General features: G+C 58.0%; 3 protein-coding genes across 3 annotated transcripts; all 3 read left to right on the forward strand.

Annotated features, from left to right (window-relative positions):
- Nucleotides 1-909: 909 nt before the first annotated feature.
- LPMP_261860 (hypothetical protein) lies at nt 910-1,875 on the forward strand (the record flags this gene model as incomplete). The annotated part of the gene is made up of 1 exon (XM_010701703.1): nt 910-1,875. One exon carries the CDS (start codon nt 910-912, stop codon nt 1,873-1,875), a length of 966 nt encoding a protein of 321 aa, XP_010700005.1.
- A 1,119-nt stretch (nt 1,876-2,994) lies between these two features.
- Nucleotides 2,995-6,657, forward strand: LPMP_261870 (hypothetical protein; the record flags this gene model as incomplete). The annotated part of the gene is made up of 1 exon (XM_010701704.1): nt 2,995-6,657. One exon carries the CDS (start codon nt 2,995-2,997, stop codon nt 6,655-6,657), a length of 3,663 nt encoding a protein of 1,220 aa, XP_010700006.1.
- Nucleotides 6,658-7,766: 1,109 nt separating this feature from the next.
- Nucleotides 7,767-8,759, forward strand: LPMP_261880 (deoxyhypusine hydroxylase, putative; the record flags this gene model as incomplete). Its single annotated transcript, XM_010701705.1, has 1 exon — nt 7,767-8,759. The coding sequence occupies one exon, from the start codon at nt 7,767-7,769 to the stop codon at nt 8,757-8,759; it is 993 nt and encodes a 330-aa protein (XP_010700007.1).
- Nucleotides 8,760-11,742: the final 2,983 nt, after the last annotated feature.

Here is an 11,742-nt window from a genome sequence, read left to right on the forward strand (position 1 = left end):
TTGGGCCAGCTGCGGTACCGAGACCTCTCTTCTGTAGTAGTTCTTTATCGCTCTATTTCTCCCTTGTGCCGACCTTATGGCGCTAAGATGCAGTGCTATTGTCCATCTCAGCGTCTACTCAGGAGTGTGTGTGTGTGTGTGGTTGTTGTTGCCGCCTCTTTCTCACAATTTCCACAAGGGAGCGATACCAACGAAAGAGCAACTCACGTACTTGGACACGCCCTTCTACAGGCATACGTGCTCCCACACTCTTCCTCCACCGACTCGGTGTCTGTGTGGTGTTGCGAGCCTCATACATGATGCCTGCGCTTACCCTCGTCTATTCACCTTCCATCTCTCTCTGTCGTTCTCCTTTCACTGCACTGCCAAACACTGGCCCCCCCCCCCTGTTTGACCTGCTCCACCCTTTTTTTTTTCGCGTTATTTTGTCTCCACTGATGTAGCCGGTGTGTGCGCGTATGCGTGTGTGTGTGTGTGTGTGTGTGTTCGCTCGCTTTTTCGTGTCTACGTATTACATCCTCTTCACTGAAGCAGGCGTAGCACAAGCCAGCCACAGGTGTGGTGTTGTACTCTTGACGCTGCACTGGACCACCGCCTCCATCGCGAATTGCGTGCGTGCACTCGCATTTCATCAGGCACGCACTCTTCCTTGCCGACCCCCCGCGTCTTCTTCCCTCGTAGGCGAAACGAACAAACGAAGGCTATCGTAGTGCATATCCGTTCCACTGCTGTTCCTCTTATCAACAGCGACACCCGCCCACACACACGCGTCAGGTCGTGTTCTCTACCTCTTTGTGTTGCTCTCGCAGCCCCGCATATACCGTCATATCCACCGTGAGCTAGACGGCGGCTGGTTAGGGCAAGAGCGAAGGCTCCAAAGAAAGACAGGGAGACCCAACATAACAAAGCATGTCACTGGAAAGCTGGGCGGTGGCCGCTGTTGCGATCGTTGATGCTGATGGCACGCCGCTGCTCCTGCGTACCTACACTTCGCCAAAGGATGTTCTCAACTCCCCCGCAGCCCCGCTGCATGCGCACCTCTACGTCGGACCAGAGGACACGGTCAAGCTGCATTTTGTCCTTTTCGCCTCTCTGGACCGCTGCGAGGAGATGCGCGAAGGGGCAGCGCCGTCGTTGACTGACATTGCTGCTTCCTCTTCAACGGCGCTGGTGAGGGGCAGCACCGAGGCTTCCCTTGTCACCAAGAGCGGTGTGGCAACCAGTACCGAGATGGGAGGTGCTGCTGGGACCTCGTTGGTCACTTTAAGCAATTCTATCACAGCCTCCATAATTAGCGCCTCCGCAGCGAACACGGCGCGGCTCATCTCTCCAACGACGGACGCGAGATTTTTGGGGAAGCTGCTGGATAGCCACCGCATGCGAAGCTACGGCTTTCGCTCTGTGACTGGTGTTCACACGCTGCTAGTGACCGTAGGCAGCGATGCACCTGCTGATGCGATGGTCCCGCTCTGCCGCGCCTTGTACGAGTGCGCCTCCGCGACGTTGTGCAATCCGTTTCGTTCTCCAGCTCAATGCTGGCGCGCGCAGGAACGACTGCTTTGGCGAGCGCCGTCATCCGGACTTAGGTGTGACCCCGCTGGCGTAGCGACATCGCAGCGTGCAGAGGAGACGGAAGGCACAGACGAAGGCCGGGAGTGTTCTCTGCGTATGCACAGTAAAGTTGCTGCTGCCGCCACAAGCTGGCATTCCCTTCCGCCCGGAGTGATGGAGTGGAGCTGGCCGCGGCCGGCCCCGACCTCCGCTGCTGCTCTCACCGCGGAGCCGACGCTGGCGCTGTCACGCACCTTCAATACGCAGATTGAGGGGCTGCTGTCGAGCTTCACCGTCACGGCGCGAAGCTGCATCATTCGGTAAGGCGCTGGATGCGTCGCCGGCCCTCTCTCTCCCCCTCACCTCGCCCCTCTTTCCGCTTTTACGCTTCTTTTCGATTTCTTCTCTGACATCCTCGCGTTAGCAGCGGCATGAGGAGGAAGAGAGTGAGGAGTGACGTGGGGAGAGGGACTTAGAGCTGCGAGCGAGAAACTGCGAGCCCACACCCTTGTGACTGTGTCTGTGCTCTTAGGCGGAAAGGTGGAACCGATCGGAGTCAGTGAGGGGCAGGCTGTTTCTTTTCTATGCGCATGTGCGCTTGTCCTGTCTTGCCATGCCACATTGTGTGTGTCTCTGTCCTTGGTGCAATAAGCCTAGCGAGATGCCGAGGAACTCGAGGCGATTTGAGGGGTGGAGGTGGGGGAGGAAGTTGTGCGGCTGCCACCACTTCTCTCCGCCAGAACGCTGCAAGAATACCATCCGAGGTGTGATGTGGTGCAACACTTCGCTCAGTGCGGTACTCCCCCCCTCCCACACACACACACACACACAAAGGTGATGCTCCAGGACGACGCGCAAAAAAACATTGGCGTCTCTTTAACACGTGCGGACTCTGCCTCGAGTTCCTCTGCCGCAGGCTGAATTTCCCATGCACCTCTCTTCTTCCCTCTCTTCTTCCCTCTCTCGCCCCCCACCCCCACACCCCCACACGCATGCACTCACAAAACTTCCTCTGCTTACTTATCGCTCTACCGTCTCTCCCGGTGATACTCTGACAAAGAAGGGGGCACGTGTTTCACTTACCCACGTCACTTACCCTCGTCACTCTTCTTCTTCTCTTCCTGTTTGTTCCCTTTGTTTCTGTGCTCCTTTGTGCGTTGAACGGGCCGCACGAGGGGAAAGGGGGGAGGGAAGCGCAGACCACATACGGCGCGGTCAACAACGGCTTCTTTTCTCAGCTCTCTTGGCCTCCTTCAGGGGTGTCCTTTATCGTGACACCCACACACACACACACATACCTACTTAGAGGTGGGCACACACAGGCCTTTTCTCTGAATACCCTACCCCACACCTACAGACAGACAGACGGGCGCGTTTTAAATGGTTATCGTGTTCTGCTGACTCCTTTGTATACCCACACACCCACGCACACGTAGCAAGGCAATGAGTTCTGTAGAGGAGATCGACTCCCTGGCGGAGTCCATGTACACCAATCCGGACCCAGAGGCTCGTCGGCACGCGCAGGAGCGCCTCACTGTTCTCACCCAGGAGAATGCAGACGTAGCCCCTCTCGAGGCTATCTTTGCGCGATCGAGTAATCAATATACGCTAATGTTTGTGTCGCAGGGCATCGTGACGTGGCTCAGAGCGAACCGCAAGTGGCTCTCCAACGAGCAGCGCTTTGAAGTGGTGGTAAACATGTGTGGGACTTGTGTGCAGCGGGTCAGTCTTGCCGGCGCCCCGCGGCACGTAACGCTGGCCCTCGTGAACGCGTACGCAAAGTTGACGAAGCTGTGCTTCGAGAAGGGCGTATTTCTCATAGAGGCGGTTGCTTTTGCGCTTCAGATGCTGCACGACGCATCATCCTTGTACGCGAAGAGCGTGGCCCAGAACGGTGGATGCGGCACGGCAGCTGGGTCGCACGGAAGCACCAACGACAAGGCAAGCATTGCGGGCTCCTCCAATGGCGGCGCACCGTCCTCGTCAGCGATGTGCGGCGGCGCAAGTAGCACCACTGCCAACAGTGGGGGAGGCAGTGCGGCTAGCAGCGACGGCAGCCCGCTTGGCTACGGCATCATTCGACACTCCCGCTTTGCCCCGACTGGGTACCGCAACGAAGAGGAGCGCCACACTGCCCACTACGTTTCCCTCTTGCTGCTCACCACCCTTGTTAATGAGTTTAGCAAGTACGACTCAGCCAAGTCGCAGACATACATGAACTTCTCCACCCACCGCCGCTGCAGCAACAACTTCCGCGACGAGTGCATGCTGGACATCTTCGTCGCCAGCGTGGCCGAGTTGGAGGGCGTTAACGGCTCATCTCTCATGGCGCTGGAGGTGACAGAGTTTGTGAGGGACTGTCTCACGTACGACTTCATGGCCATCATGGTGGATGAGACCGAGGAGGCGCTATCAGCCCAGTTCCCGAGCTTGTGGAAGGGGGTGCTGCTGGCGCCTCACACGTGGGACGTGTTGTGGGGACAGCACGCCACGCTGCCTTACCCCCATTGCGCCACGTTGCTCACAGGTCTGACAAGCATGTGCGGTGTCCGTCGCACCTTCTTTGAGTCAACCGAGGAGCGTGTTCAATACCTGAACGGTGCCCTGACGCACCTCGTCCACACAATGCAGCTCACCGATGGGCGGCTGAAGGTGCCGCACTACGTGACAGTTCTGGCCGAGGCGTGCTACCGCTTCGTTTCCCCGTTTGGCTATCGAGATCTCCACCTCAGCTCTGTTTTTCAGTCGTGGGTGTCGGCAATCCGTGCCGTGTCACTGGATGTCTTCCGCATACCATTTGGCCAGTCCGGCTCCTTCACTACGGCGACAACCCTGCTCAATTTCTGGAGTCGATTGGCGACCTCGCGCCGCATGTACAGCATGTCGGAAGAGTCCGCAAAGGACCTGGAGCTCATCTCGCCTGAGCTCGTCATGTGCTTCTTCGAATCCCGCGTGCATGTGGGAGGTGGAAGTGGCCAGCAGGGATCATCGCACCGCGGCACGAACGCCGCTAGCGGCGACCTGGAGGAGATGGAGTACAGCATGGAGTTGGATGAGGATTTTGAGGCCACGATGGAGTCGATTCTCGCGCAGTCGGACGCCGTGGCAACTCTCGCCCTGCTGGAACATACAGAGGCGATGAGGATGCTGGCGAACTACGTCCACAGTGGTCTGGGGTCTAACGTCCTGACGAACCCCAGCGCAACCACCTGGTTGTTCTACCTCGCTGGTGGGCTAGTGCGACATGTGCTGAGTGCCGTTGAGGAGTCGGCGGTGGAGGCATGCTCGAGCTTCTTCGTGTTCTGTGTGGATTGCGCGAACCATCGCCGCAGCGGCGTTGCTGCGATGCCGTCGTCATCTCTCTACAGCGCCTACGTGGAGCGGGCGCTCCTGCACTTCTTGACGATGGTGCAGAGTGTGCTCAGCTCCTCGCGCCTGCACGAGGCGCTCAGCACTGTTGTCACAAACGTATTTCAGTCGCGCATGGCGCTCTTCCAGTTCATACTCAACAACATAGGACACAATCTCATGCGCGGTGTCACGGGCAACCGCACCACCGACGAGGAAACGGCGCACATTATCCGAGAGTCCATCGAGCTCATCCGCAACGCATGCATGGATATCCCGCACTCCATGCTGGCAGAGCTGCACCTCGAGCTGCCTCCAGTGGTGGAGCTGCCACTCGTGCAGTCGTTCCAGACCTACAAACTGCGCACCAACCTCTCTGCAGTGTTGTGGCGGCTGTTCAGCGTGACGCCGTGCGTGCAGGCAAACCTGAAGGCGTTCCTTCAGCCGATCGAGCTGTGCATGCAGAGCACGCTCAGCGGCGGCAACGACGCGCTCTTCACGGCTGGCTGGATGCGCGACCTGCGCGGCGTCGTGCTGGCGTTGCGAGACAGCGCGGATGGGCTCAGTGACTTTGTTGAGTGGGTGTGCGACCACGCCAGCTCCTTTCACGAGGTACTGCACCGACCCGCGGCGCAGCACAGCATTGTGATAGTCTCCTTCCTGCGTTTCCTCGAAGAGCTCGTCTCGCAGATGGGAGGTCGGTGTACGCTGCCGTGTTGCACTGCGCACAGCTCCTGCGGTCTCATGCTCTTCAAGCACATGTGCACCCTCATGCAAAGCATCATCGAGCAGTGCATCACGGACGAGCACATTCAACACGTGAGCAGCATCAGCGGTGGCGGTATGGTGGATGGGGCATACGACATGATGCTGAAGCCGTTGGCGCTGTCTCTGAGTGTGCTGAGGAGGTCCATCCAGGGCGGCTTTGTACCTCTCGGGGCCATGGCCTTCTACCACGATGAGACCTATGACAACATCCTCCTCGGCCTGCTTCGCATGGTTGGCGTGTTTCCATTTGTGTACTTTCGGGAGTACCCCAAGGTGCCCTACGCAGTTGTCAACATGCTGCGCACGGTAACGGAGGAGTTTGCCTATCGCCCCCTCATGAGCCTCGACGCCGGCGAGCTGGAGAAGCTGATCTCCTTCGTTGTGTACCTCTGCGAGGACGTCGACACACAGACCGGCACGCTGCTGCACGGACTGTCCTTCCTCAGCTTCATTGCTGGCCTTATTAGAGAGGTTAAGGCGCTTTCCACGCAGACGGTGTCGCCAGCGCTAGAGGCGCGTCCACACGGGACCCCACCACCGTCTCCGATGCAGCTGCCCTCCTTCTACGCGAGCCCGTCTGGCCGTCTTTCGGGCACCCCAGGCAGCCTTGGTGGCCGCAGCGGCGGCGGTGCTGGCGGCCGCTCCGGCGGTGGCGCCTCGGCGCCACGGGCGACGCGACTGGCCAGGGAGGCGCTAGCCCGCACCCTCGAGCCGTTCAACTCGCTCTGGGAGCGACTTATTTCGGTTGCAATGAACGTTATTGTGTGCCAAGACCGCGCCCTGAGCGTCAGTTGTGCGGTGGTGTACCCCATCTTTGAGGTGCATCCACCTTTCTGGTATTCCTTCGTCGAGAACTTTGTGCGCACCTATCCAGAGCGGAAGCAGCCGATGGTGCGCGAGGCGCTCTCGGCCCTATCCCACGCCGCCGAGTCACAGGACAAGTTCTTCTCTGAAGTGTTCACCTTCCGTCAGACAATGCGCAATCTCTGAAGGGGTTAGTCGTGATGATGGTCGTCATTGGACAGATCGGTGGGTGCAGTTTTGGTAGTGTTGTCATGTGTGCACAACTTCTACGGCAGTCGCGCTGACTTTTGGGGTTGTTGGTGATGAGATTGGAGACGGTGGTTGACTCAGCGACAGTAATAACATCGACAGCTGTAAATGCTTGGTCGCGTAATGTTGGTGACTAGAAGTGGCATGGCTCATGCCCCTATTTCTCGTTATCTGCAAGAGTGCAGCTTACGCTTGGCAGAGTTGACTTGCTCCGCTCTCCCGTGCATGCAACGGGGTGGACACTGCGGTGTATATGCGTGTGTGCGCGAGTATCCACACGGTTGTGGCGATCTTTCTGCGTCTGTGCGCGTGTGTTTTTCCCCGTTCAGTAGGCCCAGTAGAGCGATGACGTGTAATGATGCCTGCGTGTTCACTGGCTCAGTGGAAGTGAAGACGACACAAGTGGGAAGGCGAGAGGGGGAGCGAGACAAGGGGAGACATGGGAAGGCGCAGAAGAGGCAACGGCGAGGCTTGTGCGTGCGTGTCTTTGTGCGCCTTCTTCTTGCGGGCGTGTGTTTTCTCTGCCATCGCCCTCCTCCTCGTCTCTTCTCCTGCCCTGTCCTCTGCCCCAGTCCCCCTTGCCACCACGCCGCGTCCGCGGAGGACTTGGCCAGAGGCACAACACAGTCACCCGTCATTCACGTTTTACACCCCCACACACAAAGCGGTGAAGCGGCACGGCGGCAGACACCCAAAACACCAACACACCATCGCCATGTAGGAGAAGGTGCCCCTTCTCGCTGATCAAAATGTTTCTCTGCTTTGCGCCACCTTCGTCCCCGGATGTTGTTGTTGTTTTATCTGCGGACACTCCCTTGCCTACTCTCCAGTGCACAGGATTCTGTACGTGGCTACTCAGCGTTTCACCGGTGCTGAGCACCACGCCATACGCCGCCGCAGAGAACACACCCGCACACGCACACCCACAGGCAATCACGTCCTCTTCTGCACTCTCTGAAGGAGCGGGCGAGCACCTAGGATAGCGAGTGCTGAGGAGCGTAATTAGCCAAACGAATGCAACTGATAAGAGAGCGCAGACACCCATCATGCCTGATTCTACCAGCCGAAGCGTAGAGGAGCTTCGCAAGGACTACGCGAAGCTTCTGGACCCACAGGAACCACTGGACAGCCGCATGCGAGAGCTTTACCGGCTCAAGGAAAATTGTCTCAAAACCGTAGCTGGTGTAACAGTAATCCTGGAGGCGATAGACACCACCGACTCAGTCTTGCTGCAGCACGAACTAGCCTACAACGCTGGCCAGAGCGGCCTAGAGGAGGCCGTGCCAGAGCTGGAGCGCATTCTGCGCACTGTTAGCTACGATGTCGTGATGCGGCATGAGGCGGCTGAGGCGCTCGGCGCCATCGGCTCGTCACTCGCGCTGCAGGTGCTCGAGGCGCACAGCGACCCCACCACAGAGCCAGAGGCGCCGATTCGTGAGACCTGCGAGCTCGCACTGGCCCGAATCGAGCGGAAAGAAGCGAAGGGTAGCGCTGCTGTGGCCCCTCCGAGTGGGTGCGAATTCGTATCTGTGGATCCGTCGCCGGCGTTTAGCGCGCTGGACTCCAGCACTGACGAGCCGGTGCCGCAAACAGTAGAGGAGCTAGAGGCGGTGCTACTGGATACGTCAGGGCGCACACGGTTGTTCCGCCGCTACATGGCCATGTTCACCTTGCGCAACTTGGCGACGGAGGCGGCGGTCGCCGCGCTCTGTCGCGGTCTTCGCGAGGATACTGTTTCACCACTGTTCCGGCACGAGGTGGCTTTTGTCCTCGGACAGCTCGAACATCCGAGCAGCCAGCCAGCTCTGATTGCAGCCCTCAAGGACGAGGAGGAGGCAGCGATGGTGCGGCACGAGGCCGCGGAGGCGCTCGGTGCGATCGCCGATCCAGCGACGCTGCCAGTGTTGGAGAGCTACGCAACCCACCACGAGCCGATCGTCCGGGACAGCTGCGTGGTGGCGCTCGAGATGCACAAGTACTGGACAAACTTCAACACCCTCGCTCATCAGCAGCAGCAGCAGCAGGAGCAAGAGGCGTAAGGGAGGGAGGACGGGGATCTGAGAGGAATGTTCAAAGAGAGAGAGAAAGAGTGCGGAGGGCGGTGGCTGCTACGTGCGGTCATGTGCGCGCTGTCGTCTCTCTAGTAACCCCCTTCTCTCTCTCTCTTTCCCATTCGTTGTTCGTGTCGCTGCTTGCCGCATTATCCGTGCTCGCAAGGCATCAGGAGGTATCAGGGCGCTTGACGCCATATGAGGGGGCCCGCTTCGCACCCTGTGTCTGCGCACGTTGAAGTGTGTGCGTGTGCATACATGGGCAGCACACTTTCTGCTGCAGGTCGGTTCGAAGCTGTGCAATCACGAAACATACGGGGCGCCGAGAAGAAAAACAAAAACAAAAGGCGTTGCTACGGGACCCAACGCCCGAAGAGTTACAGGCATGCGTGCATAGGAATGTATGCGTCTGCTCTCGTAATTGCCACGCTTCAGTAAAAAATAAAATAAAATAAATAGAGGTGAAGGCGCATGTGTAGGAGTGAGTGCAGGGCGCAAGATGAAGGTGGGCTGCCATTTCGGAACGCACGCCTTACGTCACACTCTGATTTGCTTGCTGCTTTTTTTTTGCTCTCTCTTCGTCTGACTCTCCACCTCTTCCCTCTTTCCACCCCTTTCTCTGCGTGGTTGGGCATGGCGGTAAAATAGCGGTGCTCGTATGACGAAGTCGGCGTGTACAACACGCCTGCGCGCCTCTTTTTTACTCCTTTGCGGAATGTCGAGAGCTACGGGTGGGTGCACTCCTTCTGTTGTCTCCATTTTCACTGGTTGTGAGATTACGTATCACTGGAGGAAGAGAGCGAAGAGGGAGGCAGCGTGAGACACAGCGGTGCGCGTGTGTGTGCGTGTGCTTATCGGTGGTGTGGTTGGGATGGTGTGGCGTACACGATTGCGAGAGCGTGGTAGTCCTCCTCCTCTTTCTCATGCTTCCCTGTGGACGAAGAGAGGACGAGATCAAAAACACGCATAGGCGCTTCAGTGGGTGAAGTGGGCCCTCCACTTTACTCTGTTCCACTGTTGCCACCACGTTGTGCGTGCAGTGTCACTTCTTTACTGCCGAGTCTTTTATGGCCGACTGCCCCACCTCTCTCTCTCTATGAGTGTATCTGTTCTGGGGTTGATTGCATTTGCGCATTTACACAGAACTCCACTGCTGCTGCTGCCCACATTCCCCACTTGTCCCGCCTCTCACCCCCTGTCCAGCGCTTCTGGGCGAACCTGTCCCTCTCCCTCTCTTTCCCCTTGTGTTTCTTATGCCTTCTCTCTTCTAACAGTAACTAGAGCCAGTGCCCTACAACAGCTCCTGTTTGTGTGTCGGCTATGCATTTCAGCTGACGTACACGTGCCTCTCTGAGAGGCGAAATAGCCCATGCGCTACCTACCGCACGCTCGGAGGGGCACACACACGGACATAGAAATGAACGTCAATACACCTTTACATGCAGACACATACATTACATTCAACCACTCAGCCAACCGGCATGTGCTTGTGTGCTCGCCCTGCGTGCTCAAACCACAACGGTTTGCGCTGTTGTTGGCACATTATCTGCGTCTCTTCTTCATCTCAATACACGCATGCACGCGTGTGTTTTTTCGGTCAAAAGCCCTTCTTCCTCTCGGTGCTGGAACTTCAACGCTTTGGAGTGGTGTGGACGCCCTATTCGTGCTCTCACCTGTCTCCCTTACGCATTTATTCACCCCCTTCCTTCTCTCTGATCTACTTTGTGGTGGTTCCTCTTGCTCACCTCCTTACACAAATCAGCCCATCGACGTTGATGACGAGCATTTCTGCATAGCGGCATCCATACGCATAGGCTATGGTGAAAGCACGCCTTGGACACCGTGAATGTCGGCGAGCGGCCCTCGTTCTCCCACCTCCTTACCCCTTTCGCTCCCCCTAAGCCGGCAAGCGGGAAGGTGCTGGCCCCTTCAACAGCGTGTTGTGTCCTTCCGTTGCCTGCTCGCAGCGTTGAGGCCCTTTCTGGCGACACGGCGGTGCGGCACGACCGAGGGCGGCCGAGCTCCCCCTTCTCTCCTCAGCGCAAGCGCCATCGTTGCTCTGCCTGCCAGCGCTGCTTTGTAGTTTCCGCTTGATTTGAGAGCGCGCCACAGCGGTCTTCTGGCCCCTTCTCTCCCATCCTTTCTGCGGTCCGTGACTTCAGAGTCGGTCCCACCCATCCGGCCTCCTTCGTGCCCCACCCGGTGGGAGGGGAAGCTGGAAGGGCGGGGGCGGCTCTGCACTCTCGCCCGTGAGGAAACACAGCTTACACGCGCATCGATGGGCTTGTGTAAGAGGTGCGCTCTACACTTGCCGGTGTGGCCTCGGTGTAAGCGGCACAGTCGCGCACACACCGCCCAGCGGTCGGATCCACTGGGCCGAATACGCCGACTCGCTCAGGGCGTCGCTGCGACTCACTCTCCCTCCCCCTCCTTCCCTTTCTCTCTCTCTCTCCTCCTCTCTATTTCTTAAGCTGACGCCGGAAAGGAGGTGTTTACATACCTATCTGGTGTGCACGTATGTGTTTCGAGATACGCGCCACTCGACACATGCAAAGTAACGCGCACTAAAACAGTTCCAATTCACACCACCGATACGCCTACCCGGCGCTACACCGAAGCACGACGTGCCAGCGCACGCCGCCATTACTACCTCTTTGGCCTCTCCTCTCGGAGTTTCTCGCCGACCCCACGCTAGGTGCCTCCTGGACACTTTGAGCTTGCCGGAAACGAAAAGAGGGGTCAAGGCAAGAGTGTCAGGCAGGGTGATCAATATCGAGAGAGTGAGAGCGCAAGTTTTCGTCTGCATCTCTCTCTCTCTCTCTGTGTGGCTGCCTGAGATTTCAAGGAGTCTCTACATTATATAGCCGACAAACAGTGCCAACTAGTAGAGGCGGTGCGTTGTGTTTGCGACTTGCACTCACTCATAATCGCGCTCGCTTAAAGAGAAGAACGAGACAGCTACAGGGCAGTA

The sequence above is a fragment of the Leishmania panamensis genome (genome assembly GCF_000755165.1).
Source record: "Leishmania panamensis strain MHOM/PA/94/PSC-1 chromosome 26 sequence".
NCBI classification, from domain to species: domain Eukaryota; phylum Euglenozoa; class Kinetoplastea; order Trypanosomatida; family Trypanosomatidae; genus Leishmania; species Leishmania panamensis.